The following is a 22,812-nucleotide window of genomic DNA, read 5'->3' as shown; positions in this document are numbered from 1 at the left end:
CTGTTGTTGACATAGTTTTGTATTATTGATATGGTTTTGTAATCAGTGAAGTGGGCTCTAGAAATCATCTTTAGCTCTTGGATACAGCCAGCTATGGTCTCCTTTTCCTTAGGATTGCCTGGCCTCTCCTGCTCTGGGCTTCTAACTAGCTGTGCTTTTCATCAGCTATGTCTCCACTGTTTTGAATGTCTGTGCTCACTTCATTACTGGCAGTGGATTAGGAGAGAAAATGACCTGTGTGGCTCGAATTTACTGCAGCTCAGCTGCTTCTCACTTTCTTTCTGTGCTACCTTGTGGCAAACAGGAGACTCTGTTGTAGTGGCTCCAAGCCAGACGCTCACTAATGAGGAATTTCAGATGCTGAGGGATTGTGCCATCAAAGTTGTCCGACATTTGGACATTGTGGGAGAGTGTAACATCCAGTTTGCTCTGCATCCAACTTCCCTGGAGTACTACGTCATTGAAGTCAATGCCAGGCTCTCGAGAAGTTCAGCTTTGGCCTCCAAGGCTACAGGGTAAGATTACTTAAAAAAATCCAAACTACTGCAAAACAACCAAATCAATAAACAAAAACCAAGGGCAAAAGAGCAAAAAGAGAGAACTGCAGTAAGAGCCTTGAATCTGTGTGGTATTTAAACACCTGACAGCTAAAAGGAAAGGTTACTGCAGCTACTCTCCATGCAATTAAGACAAGGAGGCACAGGCTTAATTTGCAGCAAAGGAGACTGAAATTGGCTGGTAGGGAGAACTCTGGAGAAGTCAGGTCAGTAAGGTGGAGATTCCTGCCTGGGAAGCTTCTATGAACAGTTCTTGTCAGCATCTGCTAGGATTGACCTTTGGAGAACTGGTCCTGCTGGGAGATAGTAGAAGGGATTAGTGAGCCCTGCAGGTCCATCCCAGCCTGCCAATGCTGTTACTCCAAATGGGGAAGGTCCCAGGAGGAGCGTGTGAAGGAGGCTAATAGCTGTCCTTGCAGAGTGTATCCACTGTATCCATATGATGACCACAAATCATCTCTGGGAACCGAAGAACACAGTTATTGGTGAGCTGCCTGTCAGACTGATGCAAATGGGCTTGCTAGCTGCCTTTGTTTTGGTGGCTAATAATAAACTAATCAAGGTGAGGCTGGTCAGAGCAGGCTGCTTAGAGACTGGCTGCATAATTGCACTTTGCAGATGTTGTTTGTAGAGAGGTACAAATTGACCTTAAATTTGCCATCCTCAACCACTCTGATGGTTGTTGATGCACCATAGCAGCCACGGTGTTGAAGAGTGGATATTTAATTGCTTTCTTTTTGGAGGACAGACTCACACCAAGGCCTATCTATTCATGTGATCTCACTGTAGGGCTGACAGATACAGTGATGGCTTTGCAGACAGCAAAGCAATTCTCAGGTCTAGGTAGGTTATGTTATGTTAAAGTAGGAAGCTAGACAGGCCCTGCTGTCTTCAAGCACAGTAACCTCTTGTGTTGAGGAGGGAAAATCCCCTCACAGCTGTTTAATTTAATCCACTCCTGGGATTTGAGTCTTTTCTGGGAGTCCTCTAGTGAGTGTTAAAAATTAAGTGAACCTCAGGTGATCTGAAGTGGTCTCCTCCTTAGGAGTCAAACTGTATGAGTTTGAGAAGGAGAGGCTGACAGAGCTGGGGGTGGTCAGCCTGAGGGGAGAGTAGTGCCAGGTTCTGCACTTTGGCTACAACAACCCCATGCAGAGATACAGGCTGGGGTCAGAGTGGCTGGAGAGCAGCCAAACAGAGAGGGATCTGGGGGTGCTGATTGATACCCGCCTGAACATGAGCCAGCAGTGTGCCCAGGTGGCCAAGAGAGCCAGTGGCATCCTGACCTGCATCAGGAATGGTGTGGCCAGCAGGAGCAGGGAGGTCATTCTGCCTCTGTGCTCTGCACTGGTTAGACCACACCTTGAGTACTGTGTCCAGTTCTGGGCCCCCCAGTTTAGGAGGGACATTGAGATGCTTGAGCATGTCCAGAGAAGGGTGACGAGGCTGGGGAGAGGCCTTGAGCACAGCCCTACGAGGAGAGGCTGAGGGAGCTGGGGTTGGTTAGCCTGGAGAAGAGGAGGCTCAGGGGAGACCTTATTGCTGTCTACAACTACCTGAGGGGTGGTTGTGGCCAGGAGGAGGTTGCTCTCTTCTCTCAGGTGGCCAGCACCAGAACGAGAGGACACAGCCTCAGGCTGCACCAGGGGAGATTTAGGCTGGAGGTGAGGAGAAAGTTCTTCCCTGAGAGAGTCATTGGACACTGGAATGGGCTGCCCAGGGAGGTGGTGGAGTCGCCGTCCCTGGAGCTGTTCAAGGCAGGACTGGATGTGGCACTTGGTGCCATGGTCTGGCCTTGAGCTCTGTGGCAAAGGGTTGGACTTGATGATCTGTGAGGTCTCTTCCAGCCGTGGTGATACTGTGAATACTGTAGGCTCAAGAGGGACATTATCACACTCTACAACTACCTGAAGGGAAGCTGTAGTAAGGTGGGGGTCAGGCTCTGCTCCCAAGAAACTTGTGCCAAGAGGAGAGGGCATGGCCTGAAGCTGTGCCAGGGGTGGGGGGGGTAGGTTGGATGTTAGGAAGCACTTCCTGCTGGAAAGGGGAGTTAGAGACTGCAATGGGCTGCCCAGGGAGGTGGTGGAGTCGCTGTCCCTGGAAGTGTTTAAGGCAAGCTTGGCTGTAGCACTCAGTGCCATGGTCTGGTGGATGTGGTGGTGTCAGGTCATAGGCTGGAGGTGATGAACTCAGAGGTCTATTCCAGCCTCAGTAATTCTGCAGTTCTGTAAAAGCACTTTCCACTCCACTATTCTCTCTTCTCTTCTGTGGCAGGTATCCACTAGCATTCATTGCTGCCAAAATTGCCTTGGGGATCCCCTTGCCAGAAATCAAGAATGTTATGACAGGAAGAACCTCTGCCTGCTTTGAGCCCAGCCTGGATTATGTTGTTACCAAGATACCCCGCTGGGATCTGGACCGTTTTCATCATGTGTCCAACCGCATTGGAAGCTCCATGAAGAGTGTGGGAGAGGTGAGTGTGCGAGACTGTCTTCTCCTCTTCCATTCCACCACATGGAAAGTCATTTCTCTTCCTTGGAAACCCTCACAATGTTTGTCTTCAGAGAGCTAATGGCTTCTGATGATGTTTACTCAGATCAAATGACCTTCACCCAGCACTAGAATTAATTGAAATTAGTTAGGATGGTTTTCCTGGGTGTCACAGCGTGGATTTGTGAATAATTTGGCTCCTAAGGGAGGAGACCACTTTGGCTCACCTGAGCTTGACTTCATTCTTAACACTCACTAGAGGACTCCCAGGAAAAAAACTCAGAAGTCGACTCCTGAACTTATTTGTCATTGGAACTTCTGTAGTGGTGGTTAATTAAAGCATAACTTGGAGTGGTAGTCTGTTCAGGTTTTCAATCGTGCCACAGCTCGCACTGTTCCCAAAGTTATTTGTCTTCTCTGTTAAAACCATTTGCCAAGTCTCAGCCTACTTCTGCTCTGGAAATCTGAACACAACCTATAATCTTGCTCTGCAGCTTTGACTTCCCTTAGTGATTAAGTTTCTTATATCTGGGACGTGACAGTGTGACTTCTAAACACTGATTTAAGGTTTCTGGGACAAAAATGGCATTTTCAGATGGTATGTTAAGAGGAGAGAAGTGAAGCAAAATGAGTAAATTACCCACTTAATTAGTTAATTACAGATCAGCCATCAAAGCAAAATAATTAGTTGTGTATTTTTTTCAGCTGCCTTTCTTTCCTATTGCTTTTCAAGTAGCTATTTTATTAAATTATTTTGACACAGGAGACCTTCCTAACATCAATTCTACCTTACTCAGACAGCAAACCTTCATAACAACTGTAAGGATTAATTGGAACTCATTTTTCCAGTGGCAGGTTTTGCTTTATAATGACAATGAGTTTTGGGTTTTTCTCAGTGAGTTGATGCTTACTGATGGTTAACCCTCTCTGCTTAGGGGGTTTTGTAGAGCTGGGGTTCCTTGTGCTGTAAATACTTCCTGGCCTCACACAGGAGGAAGCATTAAGTCTTGCCAGTGATCATACGTCACAAAAGCAGAACTGCAGGATGCTAGTAAAAGGAGAGGGGAGATAGAGGAAGTCCTCCAGCTGGGCAGGTCTGTGACTGCGGGCATGTGACCTGAAATGGGACAAAGAAGCTGAACAGATGTAGTGCTTTGCAACTGGTGGAAATAGTCAGCAAAAGGTCTCCAGGAGCTCTAAGAGAAAGTGCATTTGAAGAAAAGAGCATCTTGCCACTAGGTCTCTATTGGTAAGGTACAGTTGCAGAATCACAGAAAACGTCCAGTTGGCAGAGCCCTGCAAGCTCCTCCAGTCCAACCTTCCACCCAGCACTGCAGGGCAACACCAAACCATGTCCCTAAGCACAGCTCCACAGGCTGCTCAAACACCTCCAGCCATGGGGACTGCAGCACTGCCCTGGGCAGAACATTCCATGCCTGAGAACCCTCTCTGGGAAGAAATATTTCCTGGCATCCAGCCTCAACCTCCCCTGGGGCAGCTTGGAACCATTTCCTCTGCTCCTGTCCCTTGCCACCCAGGAGCAGAGGCTGCCCCCTCCTCACACCAACCTCCCTGCAGGGAGCTGCAGAGAGCAATGAGCTCTGCCCTCAGCCTCCTCTTCTGCAGCCTCAACACCCCCAGCTCCCTCAGCCCCTGCTCACAGCCCAGCTGCTCCAGGCCCTTCTCCAGCCTCACTGCCCTGCTCTGGACAGGCTGCAGCCCCTCAGTGTCCTTCCTGGAGTGAGGGGCCCAGAGGTGAGCACAGCACTGGAGGTTTGGCCTCCTGTCCCTGCTGCCCAGCCTGCTCCTGATCCAAGCCAGGCTGCCGTTGGTTTTCTTGGCCACCTGGGCACTGTTGGCTCATGTTCAGTCAACTTCCAACCAGAACCCCCAGGTCCCTCTCTGAGCTGCAGCTTTCCAACCACACATTACCAAGTCTGTAGCTCTCCATGGGGTTGTTGTGACCCAGATGCAGGACCTGGCACTTGGCCTTGTTGAACTTCACACAGTGAGCCTTGGCCCTTGGGTCTGACCTGTCCAGGTCCTGCTGCAAAGCCTCCCTGCCCTCTGGCAGATGGACATCATCTTTATTGATGATCTGGACGAGGGGATTGATCCCAACATCAGTAAGTTTGCAGATGTCACCAAGCTAGGAGCGGGTGTGGAGCTGTTGGAGGGTAGGAGAGCCCTGCAGAGGGACCTGGACAGGCTGGGTGGGTGGGCAGAGGCCAAGGGGATGAGACTGAACAAGGCTAAGTGCAGGGTTCTACACTTTGGCCACAACAACCCCAAACAGCACTACAGGCTGGGGACAGAGTGGCTGAGAGCAGCCAGGCAGAGAGGGAGCTGGGGGTGCTGATAGATAGTAGGCTGAAGCTGAGCCAGCAGTGTGCCCAGGTGGCCAAGACAGCCAATGGCATCCTGGCCTGGATCAGGAGCAGTGTGGCCAGTAGGACAAGGGAGGTTATTCTTCCCCTGTACTCAGCACTGCTCAGGCCACACCTTGAGTACTGTGTCCAGTTCTGGGCCCCTCAATTCAAGAGAGATGTTGAGGTGCTGGAAGGTGTCCAGAGAAGGGCAACAAGGCTGGGGAGGGGCCTGGAGCACAAACCCTATGAGGAGAGGCTGAGGGAGCTGGGGGTGTGCAGCCTGGAGAAGAGGAGCCTCAGGGCAGAGCTCATTGCTGTCTACAACTCCCTGAAGGGAGGTTGTAGCCAGGTGGGGGGTGGCCTCTTCTCCCAGGCAACCAGCAATAGAACAAGAGGACACAGCCTCAAGTTGTGCCGGGGTAGGTATAGGCTGTATGTTAGGAGGAAGTTGTTGGCAGAGAGAGTGACTGGCATTGGAATGGGCTGCCCAGGGAGGTGGTGGAGTCGCCGTCCCTGGAGGTCTTCAAGAAAAGACTGGATGAGGCACTTGGAGCCATGGTCTGGTTGATTGGCTAGGGCTGGGTGCTAGGTTGGACTGGATAAGCTTAGAGGTCTCTTCCAACCTGGTTGATTCTATGACACAGCCACCCAGCTTGGTGCTGTCTGCAGACTTACTGAGGATGCCTCAATGCCTCACCCAGATCACAGAATCACAGAATTAACCAGGTTGGGAAAGATTTCCAGGATCATTGAGTCCAGCCTATCACCTAACCCTTCTAATTAACTAAACCATAGCACTAAGTGCTCCTTTCAAACGCCTCCAGGCATGGTGACTCCACCACATCCCCAGGCAGCACATTCCAATGCCATGAAGATTTTCTTCCTCATATCCAGCTGAAACCTGCCCTGGCATAGTTTGAGGCTGTGTCCTTCTGTCCCTGGGTATTGGTGTAACTGGTGGAGCCCCTGGGTACAATGACTCTTTGCTCACCACTATGGTTAGATGGTCACAGTCTGCTTTATTTCCATGATGCAGAGACTTATATGCATGCTGGCAAGAGGCTGCTCCACCAAGATTGGTTACAATCAGAGGGTACAGGGTTACTTGTAAGGCATGGATATATCATGCAGTATACCATAACAATCTGAGGGTCAGCCTCTGGGGCTGGCTAAACTCTGCCCACCTGCAGCTGCACTCCACCCCCTGCAGCCGCATGTGGGGGGAAGCTCCCTGTGCCTGGTATCTAACTCCCAAGGTTGCTCCCAGCACAGGTTGCTCATGTTTATGATTTCTCTGTCCTCTGCTAGCAAGAATTTCTCCAACACCTGGGTGCCTGGCAGCAGAGCCCAACCCCACCTGGCTACGGCCTCCCTTCAGGGAGCTGCAGACAGCAATGAGCTCTGCCCTGAGCCTCCTCTGCTGCAGGCTGCACACCCCCAGCTCCCTCAGCCTCTGCTCACAGGGCTCTGCTCCAGGTCCCTCCCCAGCCTTGCTGCCCTTCTCTCAACACCTTCCAGCACCCCAACATCACTCTTGAGTTGAGGAGCCCAGAGCTGGACACAGCACTCCAGGGGTGGCCTGAGCAGTGCTGAGCACAGGGGCAGGACTGTTGATAGTGCCTCCATGCCCTCACCCAGGTGATTGCTAAAACATTAAAGAGGACAGGCCCCAGCACTGAACCCTGAGGAACACCACTGGTGACTGCACAGCAGCCAGGTTTAGCTCCATTCCCACCACTCTTTGGGCTCAGCTGTCAGTCAGTTTGTTATCCAGTGCAGAGAGCAGTAAGCCAGGCCAAGAGTCCTGCCTAGTGGTCCCCCTAGGCCTGAAGCTGAAGCCGGCCAGCAGCGCTCACTGCAGTTTTTCCCCAAGCAGACTGGCCTGGCCTGTTTTCCGTCTGAGCTTTGTTGTGCTGGGCAGTCCGTGTGGAGCTGTGGGGAGAGAGGAAAACTTCATTTGGCTTTGACATTTTTCAGCACCATGTTGAAGAAGGTTTTTCTGCTGTTAGGCCTTCAATGCACTGGGAAATAAAAATGTAGAAATTAGAGAAAGGGCTCTGCTGCCTCATGGATTTACACAGAGAAAAGCTTCGTTTTCTTATTAGAAGTGGTGTCAAGAGTGAAGGAGGAAAACCCCACTGCTGCTAGACCAAGGAGGAGCAATGCTGTGAGTGAGCCCTCGTAGGGGAGAGTTGCTGTTAAAGGTAATTTAAAGGAAGAGAGAAGATTTCTTCTGAACCTTAGAATTCCCACAAGGAGTTTCTATCTCTAACAGGTTGTTAAAAATAAATATCTTTCTACATTACTGCACCCATGCTGCTGCATAATGCTTCCTTCTCTTAAAGGACTCCAAGGCAGTCAGAGAGGAGAGCAGTGTCTTCCTGTGCTTTACTGCTGGGGAGACCAAAGTAGTCCCTTGTCTGGAACATCCTGTCCATACACCTGGGGCAGTGTGGCTGGAAAGCTGCCTGCAGAAAGGGACCTGGGGGTTGTAATGGACAAGCAGCTGGATGTGATCAGCAGTGTGCCCAGGGGCCAAGAAAGCCAATGGCATCCTGGCTGGGGTCAGAAATGCTGTGTCCATCAGGAGCAGGGAGGGGATTGTCCCCTTGGACTCTGCTCTGGGGAGGACACACCTCAAGGGCTGTGTCCAGTTTTGGGCACCTCAGTACAAGAGAGACATGGAGGTGCTGGAGGCAGTGCAGAGGAGGGCAAGGAAGCTGTGAAGGGCCTGCAGAATAAATCTGATGAGGAGAGAGGATGGTTAGTGTGAGGAAGAGGAGGCTGAAGGGAGACCTCCTGGCTCTGAAGAGCTCCCTGAAAGCACCTTGTGGAGAGGTTGGTGCTGGTCTCTTCTCACAGGGCATTAGCCAGAGAACAAGAGGCAATGGCCTCAGGCTGCAGCAGGGCAGGTTTAGACTGGACATGAGGAAGGATTTTTCCCCAGCCAGAGTGGTGAGGCACTGGAATGTGCTGCCCAGGGAGGTGATGGAGTGCCCAAGCCTGGCTGTGTTTCAAGGTGGTTTGGCTGTGGTCTTGGGGATATGGTTTAGGGTGAACCTTGTAGCGTTGTGGGTTGGACACCCAAGTCCACCTTTCTGGGTTGGACTTGGTGATCCTGAGTGGCTTTGCCAGCCTTAATGATTCTGATATTGGCAGAGTTAGGCCTAGAAGTGAGGCTCTCAAAGCTCAGCCAGCTGTGCTTGTCTTGAAGCTAGCAGGACTGTCCTAGGGAGGAGGTCCAAAGTCTGTAATTTTCTGTCTCCCTGGTTTATATTTTCACCTCTCTGTTGCTTGCCGATGGCTGATCAGTAGCTCACCTGGCTAATGTGGAATTCCCTCTGTCCAGCAGAAGAAGGGTTAGAGGGATGAGTCTAGTGCAGAAAAAGACAGTTTCTTGGCAGACAAGAAAGCAAAATAGTGGTTAGTGACTTACGTTGGAGGTCATTTGGGTCACAGAGTTAAAAGGAAATAATTTCAAGCTAAAGCTAAGCCTGGAGTAAAGGAGGCTCTGGGGAGACATCATTGTAGTTTTCTAGTATTTAAAGAGGCCTGTAGGAAAGATGGAGATGATCTTTTGAACAGGGCTTGCTGTGACAGGACAAGGGCTAATGGGTTTAAACTCAAAGTGGGACATACAGGCTAGAAATGAGCAAGATTTTTCTTTATGTTGAGAGTGCTGAACCGCTGGTCCAGAGAAGTGCTGGAACTGTTCCAGGTCAGGTTGGGTGGGGCTCTGAGCAACCTATCTAGTTGCAAGTGTCCCTGCTGACCTCAGAGGGGTTGGACTGGAAGATCTTTGAAGGTTCCTTCCAACTCAAAGTGTTCTGTGATTCTGTGCTCTCTGTTGCAGGTCATGGCCATTGGGCGCACTTTTGAAGAGAGCTTCCAAAAGGCCCTGAGGATGTGCCACCCATCTGTAGATGGCTTCACTTCACATCTGCCCATGAATAAAGCCTGGCCAGCCCTTGTAGATCTCCAGAAGGAACTCTCTGAACCATCCAGCACTAGAATATATGCCATAGCCAAGGTAATTAAAGATAGAAACTCTGTGGCCTGTATCCCTTGTGTCATAGCTACCAGCTTGGATCAACTTCAGGCCTGTGACCTATATTTCTTGGGTCATAGGTACCAGTTTGGGTCAACTTCAGAGTCTTCACCCCCTTGCTTCCCTGAGTCAGTCATATTGGGAGCACCTTGTGTTGGATCCTTGTTCTCAAAGTACAAATATTCTCTGTTACATTCCTCTGCATCAAGTAGCAGCTGGGTGGGCACAATGGCTTTGATTTTCCCTGCTGTGTTCATGTATGTGTTTGCCTTTCTGTACAGCCTTAGCCAATGCCCACTGCACTCAGCAGCAGGTGCACTCCTGGGGCACTTCAGCAGCAGTTTGTAGCTGGGTGCTAGTGGAGTCCTGGATCACTTTCCCTTGCTTGACCCTGTAACACAATTGTTGGACAGATATTGGCTGATGTTCAGCCCTGACTTACATGGCAGTCGAAACTGGGCAGTTTTGTGGATTACCAATTTTAGATTTTAAGAAGGGAGGAAGGCAAAAATGAAGACCCTCTTGAGAACTGGAGAAAAGGCTAGCAGAGACTGCTGTGAGAGCAGTCTTAATTGGTGCATTGCTATGGGCTTGAAACTACTGAAAAAACATTCTGTTATATTTGGCATACAGAAAATGCCTTGTTCTTTGACAGCTCTCCAAGCATATTTTGAACCCCTCTCCTGTCATTGTGGTGGTTTGGGAATTATGGTGCCACATATAGTTGGCAGCTGGCACTAGTGGTGTCCCCCAAGGATCAGTGCTGGGCCCAGTCCTGTTCAGTATCTTTATTGATGATCTGGAGCAGGAGATTGAGTTTAGCATCAGTAAGTTTGCAGATGACACCAAGGTAGGAGCAGCTGTGGAGCTGTTGGAGGGTAGCAGAGCCCTGCAGAGGGACCTGGACAGGCTGGATGGCTGGGCAAAGGCCAATGGGATGAGGTTGAACATAGCCAAGTGCAGGATTCTACACTTTGGCCACAACAACCCCAAGCAGCACTAAAGGCTGGGGACAAAATGGCTGAGAGCAGCCAGGCAGAGAGGGACCTGGGGGTGCTGGTAGAGAGGAGCTGGCCATGAGGCAGCAGTGCCCAGGTGGGCAGCAGAGCCAATGGCATCCTGAGCTGGCTCAGGAGCAGTGTGGGCAGCAGGACAAGGGAGGTTCTTCTGCCCCTGTGCTCAGCACTGCTCAGGCCACCCCTGGAGTGCTGTGTCCAGTTGTGGGCTTCTCAATTCAAGAGAGATGTTGAGGTGCTTGAACATGTCCAGAGAAGGGCAGCAAGGCTGGGGAAGGGCCTGGAGCACAGCCCTGTGAGGAGAGGCTGAGGGAGCTGGGGGTGTGCAGCCTGCAGAAGAGGAGGCTCAGGGCAGAGCTCATTGCTGCCTGCAGCTGCCTGCAGGGAGGCTGTAGCCAGGTGGGGTTGGTCTCTTCTGCCAGGCAGCCAGCAACAGAAGAAGGGGACACAGCCTCAAGTTGTGCAGGGGAGGTCCAGGCTGGATGTTAGGAGGAAGTTGTTGGCAGAGCTGCCCAGGGAGGTGGTGGAGTTGTAGTCCCTGGAGGTGTTCAAGAGAAGCCTGGATGAGGCACTTGGTGCCATGGCCTGGTTGATTGGATAGGGCTAGGGAATAGGTTGGACTGGATGAGCTTGGAGGTCTCTTCCAACCTGGTTGATTCTAAGATTCTATGAATTGCAGTTAATCTGAGGAGCTGAAGAAGTGACAGCTACTTTTATGGCATTGTTGCCTCTGTTTCTGCCACTCTGCAGTTCCCTGACTCTCTTCAAAGGAACTGAAGTAGGTTGACCATCCCAGTTGTTCATGGTCTGACTAAATTGGTCACACAGGATTATCAACAGTGACCCAGGTGATTGCTGATGTCTGGGTGGAATTCATCTCCTGCTGGGCTGGAATTGCCTTGCAGGAGGTGGGTGTCTGTTCCTGACTGCAGAAGCATGCACCCATTCAGATGATGCAGGGACGGTATCCTTTACCAGATTGGAAATTGAGGTTTTAAGATCCTCCTTCAGTTCTTTCATGCTATCTTTAATGTCATCCTTTATCTCTGTAGCCATGCCAGAGACTAGGGCAGAATATGACAAGCTGTACTCTATCAGTTTCAGCTGGTCAATGAATTCACCAACAGTGAGAGGCCTTCCACTATCACTCCTTGATAGAAACCCAATAGCAGGTTAGCTATAGGACGTAAACATAGGACGAAGGAGCGAGTTTAATAAGCTGCTTTGTGAGACCTGTCCCAGGAGGAATGTCATCAGGCTCATGTGTGCCATGATCTCCACAGAGCACTTCCTTCACAGCAAACTCCTTCAGAAGCTTAATTCCCTGCTCAGTGGTGTTCCACCTCTTGGCAGCCCATGGCAGATCATCTCGGGAAGGATATCTCATAGCCACAGCCAACAGAAGGCGTGTCCACAAGCTAACCTTACCAAGAGGACTTGTCAGGTATTTGTCCACTCCACTCTCCTTGGTGAGTGGCCCTAGCTGCTTGGCAGACTTGTCTCCTACCTGCAGGGCATTGGCACCAATGCTACGGCATCTCACTTGCCAGCTTGGGATTGCCTCTCCTGATTCCCTTGAGTATTCCCTTCTAAACTCCCTGATCTCTTTGAGGAGATCATTGGAATCCTTGATGTCATCCTTCTCTTCCTCTTGTTGTTCTGGTTGTCCCTGGCCTAGAAACAGAACTTTCCTAAGAGCACTCTTAAACTCCTCAGAGCCATCCTCCCTCTCAGCAGCCAATCTCACAAAGTTCCTCTCATCAGTGTATTGCGATTTGAGTATATTGGCCAGATCTCTAAGGTTGTATTTTTCCTCTTCTTCCTCTTGTGTACCAGAGGTCCCCTCTCCTAAATCCTGTCTTGAATCACTCTCTGTCAAACGCTTGGTCTTAGCTTTATCTTTGGCTGGAGCCAAAAAGGTGGTAGAAGTTCCTTCTAGCAGCTCTGAGTCACTGAGGGTCTGAACTGCTGCCTGTGAGTTTGAATTTGGTTTAGGGTTAGAAACTTCTGCTTAAGGATGTGAACTAGGTGAAGAAACAGCAGGGACTTGCACAGCTAGACCTGGTCTTTGGCTGCCTGCCACATTACTGTCAACAACTGAGACTTTGGCAGTTGTCCCACAACCTACGGGAGGAGGTGTAGCAGTGGACATGGCTGCCCCCTCTTGCTCTACCCCCAGACAAATAGTTTTGAGAAAGTTGCTCACTATCTCCTCTGGGACTCTGGCCAAGTCCTCCTAACTCCTTTCCCCCAACTTGCAAACTCTTCAAACACTGCCTCCTGCCTTTCCCAAGTTGTTTTTAAAGAAGATGACAGCCAAGTTCTTGACACTTAATACAGTAATTAGACATAAACCCAGGATTGTTAGGGCTAAGATCACATATGATAAATATTCCACTGTATTACGTGTGTAGAACTCGCTACAGGGGTCTGGAAGTTCAGTTTTGGGTAGAACTACTCTCATCAGGGATATTGAATAATTTGCAGCAGTTGTAATATTTCCTGACTTATTAAAAACAGAATTGGTAACAATGTAAGTAATATTAAAGCCAATGCAACTGAGACAATATCCTCTGAAGTCCAAAAAAGTTCCTTTAAGCTTTCTCCATACTAGATCAAACAGAAGGGCACCAATTTTGGCTGTCATCCAATGATTAAAAAACCCAAAGAAACAATGCCCAAATAATAGAGAAAATAAGGTATAACAACTTCCAGACTTAATTAGCAATCAATCAAGTTGAATTAGCCCCATGTTGGGCACTAAAATAAAGATGTGATGGTTAGGGTGTTACCTGCACACCCTCCCCCTGCCTCAATGAAATCACCCAGACTAGACTCAGCTGTCTGGAAGTTAAGGAATGAAGCTTTGCATTCACAATTTAGCACAATACACAAGCAGATAGTTAAAATATATCACAAATCTAAACAACTATAGACAGAAATGTACCAATTAAAAATATTATAGAATCACAATACCCCTCCCAGAAACCAGAGTCCCCAGGAGGGTCTCCCAACCACCCTTCCACCTTCTTTCCACCCCCCAGCCTTATCCTAGAATCTGCCTTATGTGCAAGGTCAGTTGGAAGGGTCAGCAAGGGGAGTTAAAAGCAGAATGGTTAATTGGGTTACACAGATCCCGTTAGAATCCAGGGAGAGACACAGACACTGATAGACTCCAACAGACAGGCTGTCTTATCTATGTTTGTGTGCTTGCTTTTATGCATCTCAGCAAACCTATGAATGGAGTAGACATAACCATTGTTTTATTTTCACAGCCTATAATCTAATTTCTCTTATTGAAATATTCCAATTAGCCTCAAACCAGCACAGTCACTCTGTAAAAATCACTTTGTCTTTCACGGCACCTGGGTGATGTGGGATGTTGTTGTAAGGGGACATAGGGTGTGAAATTATTCCTTCCTTCAACTCCATGATGTTGTCTGCCTGTGTATGTCACATAGTGAACATGGGGTTAATTACTTTACAAGGTAGGTGCAATGTCACCCTTTAGTTTTGCTGCCGCTAACTTGTCCATCTGCCCATCCCTTCTGAAGAGTTGGAGACAGCTGTCTCATATAGTTGATACTTGATCCATTATTTTTTTTCAGGTTGCAAACCTTCCTGACTTTGCATAGAGGAGTCTTGAAGCACTTTCTGTTCATGTCTGGGTACATCTCATGACATCCTCCACAGAAAAGTGGGGAGCTGAGGCTGTGCTGTATTTGTGACAAGATTTTCACAGAGCTGCTCCTTTTACAAGTGGCCCGAAGGAAAAGCACAAGCTGCTCTACAAAGGGGAGGCTTGGCCAGCTGGTGATTCTTGCTTTTCAGGCTAGGGAAATGTATGTCTTCATAAGTGTGGCACATCCTTCAGCAGCTTGCTCTGGTGGCTGAGAGAAAAATGTTGCTTCTTGTCTTTCTGTGTGGCTCAGAGAGCTTTCAAGAAAAGTTAATCTTAGCCCCATGTTAACACAGGGGATCTGATGAGATGAAGGTGAGTTTGGGCACCACTGGGCACTCTGGGTGTTCCCTGCTAGTGGCATTTTCACTAGGAGCTGTTGAAAAAGCCAAGATCAAAGTCTTAATCCCTCCCTGTAAAGGACTGCTTCTGTCTAACACAGTGCCCTAATTCATGCTGGTTAAGAACTGAGGCAAGCAATATCAGCAAGAGGTACTTCTGGCAGCTGGGACCTCCTGAGTGGAAATATCTTTCCAGCTTGCTGACATTTAAAAGCCAACAGTCAGTTCCCATGAGCAGTCAGCTTTGTCTGAAACAAGGTGGAGCTTTGTCCTCTCCCCCCACAAAAGCCCCTCTAGTCAAATCTCAGAGGCTTTTCACTTCTTCTCTCTCTCCTTTGCCTGTTGCATGATGCAAACAGCAACTGCTCAGGTGAAAGGAAATGCAGTTCAGCTGCCATTCAGAGCTGTTGGTGTTGGAACAGAGCTTCCAGTTGTAATGTAAAAGAAGGCACTAGGAGAAGGATCAAACCAGAAGAGACTTAATCCTCGACCAGAGCGGCTGAATGCTGCAAGGCTATAAAAGTCTGATGGCTGCACTGGTTGTATTGGATCTTTTCTGGGCCCTCCTACAGGCTATACACAAGTGACCTCAGAAGACCTATGCTGTGGATTTTGCTTTGTTTCATGGTAGGGCCCTGATCTGTGAGTTGTTCACACTATAGACAAGGTAGTTTGTACCTGTGCTCTTGTCCAGGCAGCTTGGCTACTTGCCTTGTTGAGAAGCAGAGATTGGACAGAGGGAACAAGGATGCAAGCCCTAGAAACAACTTGGCCTCCAGAACAGGCTTGCTCCTTGACTCATGGTGTGGACACAGTCCCTTAGTTTCTCAGCATGGGTCCATTGGATTGGATGCTCTTGGTGATGAGCAGGGCTCCAAAGTGATGCTGTCTGCTGTGGCTCCCTTCCCCTGTCTCCACTGTGTGTTTGAGGTTTAAACAGAGTAGAGCCATTGCAGTGTTGCTCGGGGCCCCTGATCAAATCCTACAGGGATATTATACCTGAGAACCTGATTTACCTCTGTAGTGTGGTGATCTGGGAGCAGGAACCAACTGCAAACTTACTCTTCTCTCCAAGTCTCCAGATTTATGCCAGCTCGTTTTCTCCACCCCTTCTCTGATTAAGGAGGGGAAGGAATCTGGGGATTGTTTGTTTGTTTGTGGGTTGTTTTTCGATGTTGTTTTTTTTGTTAGGTCATTGGGGGGTAGTTGGTTTTGATTGTTTGTTTATTTTTACCTTCCCTTGAAGGGAAGGACTTTTGAATCAAGTGTCCTGAGCAGGCTGAGTGTGTGTGGTCACAAGAGCTGCATGTGCATGTGTGACTTGGACTATTGAGTGAAGGTAGGAGATCCTCAAGATGTGCAAGACTGCATAAGCTTTGTTAAAACAGATGGGCAGAAGAAAGACCTGCTCATGTTCCACTAATAGGGCAGCATGACCCTCCAAGTGCTGAGGAGCTGGGATGGGAGGGACTGCTTACCAGTTGCCTCGTAGCAATATTAGAACCAGAAATATGTGAGATGCCCACCCTGGTTACTGCCAGGACTCTGGGACCACACTGATGGCCCCAGGCTTCTCTTTTCAGTGGCTCTTGGATGCCAAGAGCTAGCTGGAGGTTCAACCGACTGCTACTCTCAAGGAGGAAAACGTGCATTAGTGATTTTTTCACTGCTACTATTCAAGTTGACAGCTTATTACCTCTTAAAACAAGAGAATTAATTGTGAGAAAAGCTTGGCAAGCTGCCTGGAAATACTTTAGAGAAGATGGAAGGTGGTGTGGGTGTTTTGCAGTGCCCAATGGGGGATCTTCCCCATCCCCTGCCCATCTGGGAGGTGACTTCTTGGAGCACGCAGTGAGGTGACCTGTGCATTTCTGTCAGCTGGCATAAAGCTGAGCAACACTGGAGCCTGAGGTGATGGTGCAGCCCTGGGTCCTCAGTTTGAGGAGCTATCAAAGGGGAGTTAGTGCAGTGTGTCAGACTAATTCCTGGACAAATGCTGGAGCTTGCTTCAGTGATACTGCCCTGGCTTTGTACCAGGCATGCTGCCCTGTAAGAAAACAATTAAGTGTGGTAACAAATTAATGAGGCTGATTACTTCAGCTCAGCAAAGATACCTTGCAGGTGTTATTTATGGTTGATTACAGCAGGAGAATTGTAACTGCACCACTGGTGACACTCAGAATATGCTGGTGATAGAAGACCCAACTGCGATGCCTCAAGGTACAGCTACTCCCCAATGCAAGTCCGTTGGAGGATTCTCTGTTGTATTCCTCTGAGATGTATTTTTAATACTGCAGTGCCCTATAAAACGTTGTTCTGTTATCAACTGGAGGTGGGCTCCTTTTTGCCCCATGATTACAAACAGTTGGATAAAAATAATCATGTAAAAAAATAGCTCCACCGGGACAAAGCAGGGGAGTTTAAATGGTCTTGATGTTAACTTGAGATACAGAGAGAGAAACCTGAGCTATGCTGTAGCTGCAGTGTGTTACCCAGGCCTAGACCTTCCCTTGCTCCAGGATTCTTTCAAGGCCATGTGTTTTAATTCAGCCTTGTATTTCAAGAGTAAATAGAGATCTATGCTCCAAAGCAAAAAGATTCCTCCACTGCTGAGAATCTGGACCTCGCTCTTTGTCATGTGCAGTTAGAAGGTTGGCAGTGGGTCTGAGATCACAGAATCATGGAATTGTCAGGGTTGGAAGGGACCTTAAGCATCATCTAGTTCTAACTCCCCTGCCACAGGCAAGGACACTTCCCACTGGACCAGGTTGCCCAGAGCCACATCCTGACCTTAAAAACTTCCAGGGATGAGGCTTCCACCACCTCCTTGAGCAACCTGTGCCAGTGTCTCACCACCCTTATGGGGAAGAACTTATTCCTAACATCTAATCCAAATCTTTCCTACTATAGCTTGGATCCACCCCCCCAAGTCCTATCATTACCTGACACCCTAAAAAGTCCTTCCCCAGCTTTTTTGTAACTCTCTTTAGACACTGGAAAGCCACAATAAGGTTTCCTGGGATCCTTCTCCTCTCCAGACTGAACAACTCCAACTCTCTCAGCCTTTCCCCACAGCAGAGCAGCTCCAGCCCTCTGGAGGGACCTGATTGGTTCTCTGGACTGCAAGAGTGCACTGGTGGCTCATAGTGAGCTTCTCATCCACCAGATCTAGGTGATGTGAGCAATGAGGGGTGCAGGTGAAGGGCTCAGTATGGCTTGCTGTGAATAGTTAATGCACATCCTCAGTGGCTGCCAAGCCTTGTTGCCATCTGCCATGGGCTGAATGCCATAGGCATCAGAAGAGATGGGGAGACTGTTTAATGTAAGCAAGTGCAATCCAATCTGTTTATTGCATTTCAAACATGTGTTTCTATACCTTTCTTCAGAAGGCTACACATTGTATTAAACTATAATTGGTTACATGCACTTGCATTAGAAATTACATCCTAATTAGCGTAGACATCCATCATATTCTCTCAACAACACGTACACAGGCTCCAGCCTTACACTTGCTTATATTTGTTACACCATTCTCTAAGGTCATTGCAACCTTCCATTTATCTCAACTCCGCACTTCTGAGCTCGTACACTCTCGCCTGTCCATGGCTTATGTTCCCGTATACCATAATCAGACATTTCTATAGAATCATTACATTTAATACTACTATTCCCAACGGCCATCAACTTATCTGTGGACTCAGTGAAAAGCAAATTCTCTCTCCCTTGCTCAAAGAGAACACAGCTTTTGGTACCAAAGCATGTGCAGACATGGCTGGTGCTTCCCCACACTGCTTGAAGGGCACGTTTCCTGCTGCTGTGGCAGACAGGATCTGGGGTAAAGGAAGCTTCAATTTGTACCACTCAGTCTGTAGTACCTTTGCTGTCTTTATGCTATAGAGTTGCCACTACCCGTTTGCAGACTGAATCTGTTTGTGAAGCATGCATTAAAGAGGCTACTTGATGTTGTCCTCCTTTTGTCAGGCCTTGGATGATGAAGTCCCAGTGGATGTCATTCACAAGCTCACAGCCATTGACAAATGGTTCCTGTGTAAGATGCGCAACATTATCGACATGGAAAAGATCCTGAAGGAAGTGAACAGGTAAGTGTCGTGAAGGGACAACAGCCTTGTCCTAGGAAACAACAGTTCTTCTGGGCATGCTTCTGCTGGGAAGGCTGTGGTTAGTTGGCCCTGGGCACCAGTGCAGTCACTGCTGAGAAGGTTGTGTCAGTGCTGCTGCTCTGAAAGCTAGTTCAGTGCCTCGGGCAGGAAGTTCCTGAGAACACTCTTTTGTGAGTGCAGGTCCCTTGTCTGTTCTCGTGGATTATGGAAGTTCCAGTTCTTCATTCTGAAAAATCCTCACTGTGTATCTGAGGCTGAGGCTGGGAATGTGGACGGACTGCAAGCTGCCCCCAGGACAGAGTCAGCCTTCAAACACAGGACTTGTCTTGGCTCACTGAACCAGGGGTCAGGGGCATTGCATTTTTTCTGCCCTGGTTAACTGATTTCTAAGCTTCTGTGCCTTGCTATGATCATGCAGCAAGTTGCCTTTGTACTTCACTTTCAAACATCCGTAATTCCAGACACATTCAAATAGAAATCTTTAACCATGTACAAACTAAGTCGGAAGGCTAACAGTAAATTAAGGCTCTGGGCTGGGTTCTTGCGGACTTGAGCTTTTCCTTCCAGCCTGACCAGACTGGGAGAAGTTCCTTCCCGAGCTGCTGTCTGTGTTGGCCACGTACCCACTGTGCTCACCAGTTCCACCACAGGATGGCACTGGGGGTGCACCGTAGTCAGCACAGCACCGGCTGCTTCATCTGCTGTGATTTGTGCTTCTTTGACCACCTGCACGCTTTTAATTGAGAAGCTCTTACTCTCTCTTGTCCCCCGGAACAAGCTGGAGCTGGAGCTGCACAAAAACCTGGAAGGAGATGTGGAAGAGAAGGGGTAGCTTGCCTTAGTTACAAAAATCTATGGTTTGGCTGCACAAGTTTTTGCCCTCTTCACATCTGTGTTGTAATTGCATTTGTCTTGAGTGCCTTAAATACCTATGTGCAGCTCCTAAGGAAGCAAGGTAGTGCAAGGCAGAAGCAGTATATTTCCTCACTATTGCAGTGGTGTGCTGTAGAATGAGGCACTTGGGACCCCACAGGCTGGCCTCAGCTTTAGCTGCTATAAATTCATCATCACTCGATAGAGGCCAATTTTGCCAAGCTGTCCTTTTATCACTGGGGCTGTTTTATCATGGAGCTGCCTGCAGTGGGAGGCAGGTGAGAATAGCACTAGTATTGTCATCAGGAGGTGGCACCAGACCATGTAGTTTTCACCCTTCTGATAACTGGGCAGCAGACTGTATAGGTGGCCTGCTGCAGCAAGCCCTTCTGCAGCCTGCAGCCTTGTGTTTGTATCATACACAGACAGTGCTGTGTCCCTTGTAAGTGGCTTCCAGCAATTCAACTCAGGCACTTTAAACTTAGTCTCATTTACTTACCAGTGCAGGTTACTCAGGCTTTCACAATCTGCACAGCTGGAGGAAAGGGATGCCCATTTGTGCTGTGTTGAAGGCACATTGGCACAAAGGCAAAGTGACAGAGAAATGCACTCCTTACCTCAGCTGAGACTAGTTCCCTGAACCATATCAGGAAACCTCTCTGCAGCAGCTGAGGGAAAGCTAATTGAGTGATGCAAATGAGACTTGGCATACATGTGCTCTTCCTGCAGTCATCTGTTTCCAGTCCCCAGCATGCCTGGCATGAGTCTTACCTGGGCTACAGGATTATTCCCGGTTGAAAAGAATGAGCTATGAGAGAATGTAAGTCAGATCTTGTGTGGATATGAAGCAGAACAGGTCCAGTGATGCTAAATGAGACTGTGCTGCTCTATACTTTTGTGGAGCTGACACTGACACATTTGTGGTGCTTGTGTGAGGGATTATGCAACATTAATAACCTGTATTCATTTTGATATTCAGGCAAATAATTGTTATTAACTATGAAAACTGTTTATTAACATTAAAACTCACCAGAAAACTTTTTCACAGGTTCAAAAATGCACAGTTTGGAAACTTATACAGGCAGGGCACAGGCAAAACCAGAGCACTTACTTCTTAAAGTGGCAAACGCAAGCATTATCCTGGAAGAGAAGATTCTTGCTGTTAATTGTGCTGCTTAGCCACTAGGGGACACGGGAAGCGCTTTTCTGCTTGTGGCGGAAGGCGATTAGTGACTTAAAAGAGGCTTTTAAGTATTTACTCACAAAATAGTACCAGACAGTACCCAAAGCACGTGGAAGGGTTGCTGGCTGAGTTTCCCAGGCTCTTTTCTCAGGAAGCTGGCAGTCTATAGCATAGTCTCTGACCTGGTCCCTCTTGATTCCCAACTCAGCATCAGCCTTGCACTGGGGCAGGCAGGATGCAATGCCGTGTGCAGTCTTGGCACAATGTCACACTGGCTATGGATGCTAATCGCATGTAGGCATCTGGAGCCTGTTCCTGCTGAGGTCTCCAGGGCTGGAATTTCCAGGCAAATTCAGGATGCAGCACTCCATGCTACCTGCTCATCTCTTTTATCAACATCCACCCAAGACTAATGGGGCTTTGGACAGAGATTAGCCAATCAGAATGGCACTTTACCAAGCTTGACCATATTAGGTGAAGCCAGGGCTTTCACCCTCCCCTCCCATGGTTGCTTCTCCCAGCACAGAAGGAGGGGGCAGGGGGACATGTCCAGACAAGCCAGAGTTTTCTTCTTCCCCACAATTGCTTCTCCCACCACAGAATAGGGGAGAACAGAAAAGCATGCCTGGGCAAGCCAGGGCATGGATAAACCCATTTTTGGCCTATCAGGCCTACCACGATAGCTTCTTTCTAACTGGGGTGAGTGCTTTTGTTTTCTCTGTGAACCGTGGGGCAGGAAATACTCAGGGCCAAATTGGGAATTTTGTACCAGAGAATTAAGCAGCTGCCCAGGTGTAATTACCACTTTGCATGGATCTGACATGTACCTAGCTTCACAGCAGTAAGAGAGGAGAGCAGTGTCATCTTGTACTGCACTGCTAGGGAGACCACAGCAGTCTCTTGTCTGAAACATCCTGTCCATACTCCTGGGGCAGTGTGCAAAGCGTGGGGCAGCTGGAAAGCTGCCTGCAGAAAGGCACCTGGGGGTTGTAATGGACAAGCAGCTGAATGTGAGCCAGCACATGGCAATGGCATCCTGTCTGGGGTCAGAAATGCTGTGTCCAGCAGGAGCAGGGAGGGGATTGTCCCCTTGGACTCTGCTCTGGTGAGGACACTCCTCAAGGGCTGTGTCCAGTTTTGGGCACCTCAGTACAAATGAGACATGGAGGTGCTGGAGGCAGTGCAGAGGAAGGCAAGGAAGCTGTGAAGGGCCTGCAGAATAAATCTGATGAGGAGAGACTAAAGGAGCTGAGGATGGTTAGTGTGAAGAAGAGGAGGCTGAGGGGAGACCTCCTGGCTCTGTACAGCTCCCTGAAAGGCCCTTGTGGAGAGGTTGGTGCTGGTCTCTTCTCACAGGGCATTAGCCAGAGAACAAGAGGCAATGGCCTCAAGCTGCAGCAGGGCAGGTTTAGACTGTACATGAGGAAGGATTTTTCCCCAGCCAGAGTGGTGAGGCACTGAAGCTGGCCGCTGGTGGAGTCCTCAAGTTTGGCTGTGTTTCAAGGTGGTTTGGGTGTGATGCTTGGGGATATAGCTTAGGGTGAACCTTGTGGAGCAGAGTTTAGGTTGAACTTGTTGATCCTGAGGGGCTTTTCCAATGTGAATGTTTCTGTGATTCCATGATAAAATACTTTCTCTTATACAGACATTGGCAGTAATCCCACAGCTGTATCTCTTTCAAAACATCTGTATATCTCTAAGAATGCAGAAGACATTTCTTCCTCGACAGAGGATGTACAGAGACCACCCTCTAGAAGCCATTATGGGATTTGTGTAACTGCTATGTACAGTATCAGAAGCAGAATGGTCTGTTCCTTGGCATCCCAGCAAAGACCTCAAAGCTGTCTTTCACCAGGAGATAGAAAACAGGCTTGGAGGGCCACACGTATGACCCATTTTTTGGCTGTGTTTTGGTGTGAGTTGCTGCTTCAGTGCATCACTTTGTCATAGATGTGAGTCATTTAGGTCTTAGGACACAGCATGAGGTTTGTGGTACTTAAATCAAGATCTCCACTGTGAGGTTTATTAGCCCAGGGACCTGAATGTTCAAGATGCAGAGAACTAGAGTGAGTGAGAGTTGTTGGTTTACAGCTGCCACTCCCCTGAACCCTCGTTTGACAGCTTTTTGTTAGTCA

General features: G+C 48.7%; 1 protein-coding gene across 1 annotated transcript in view; it reads left to right on the top strand.

Moving 5' to 3' along the window:
• Positions 1 to 22,812, top strand: part of CPS1 (carbamoyl-phosphate synthase 1) — a 153,504-nt gene that overhangs the window by 61,778 nt on the left and 68,914 nt on the right. Inside the window, exons 18-21 of the mRNA XM_064163922.1 lie at positions 305 to 515; positions 2,832 to 3,030; positions 9,270 to 9,446; positions 18,482 to 18,600. Coding sequence (XP_064019992.1) covers positions 305 to 515; positions 2,832 to 3,030; positions 9,270 to 9,446; positions 18,482 to 18,600 — 706 coding nt within the window. The remainder of the gene's footprint in view (positions 1 to 304; positions 516 to 2,831; positions 3,031 to 9,269; positions 9,447 to 18,481; positions 18,601 to 22,812) is intronic.

Source organism: Pogoniulus pusillus, chromosome 24 (genome assembly GCF_015220805.1).
Source record: "Pogoniulus pusillus isolate bPogPus1 chromosome 24, bPogPus1.pri, whole genome shotgun sequence".
Taxonomy (NCBI): Eukaryota; Metazoa; Chordata; class Aves; order Piciformes; family Lybiidae; genus Pogoniulus; species Pogoniulus pusillus.
The sequence above is the reverse complement of the archived record's forward strand: the minus strand, read 5'-3'. Positions and strand labels throughout refer to the sequence as shown.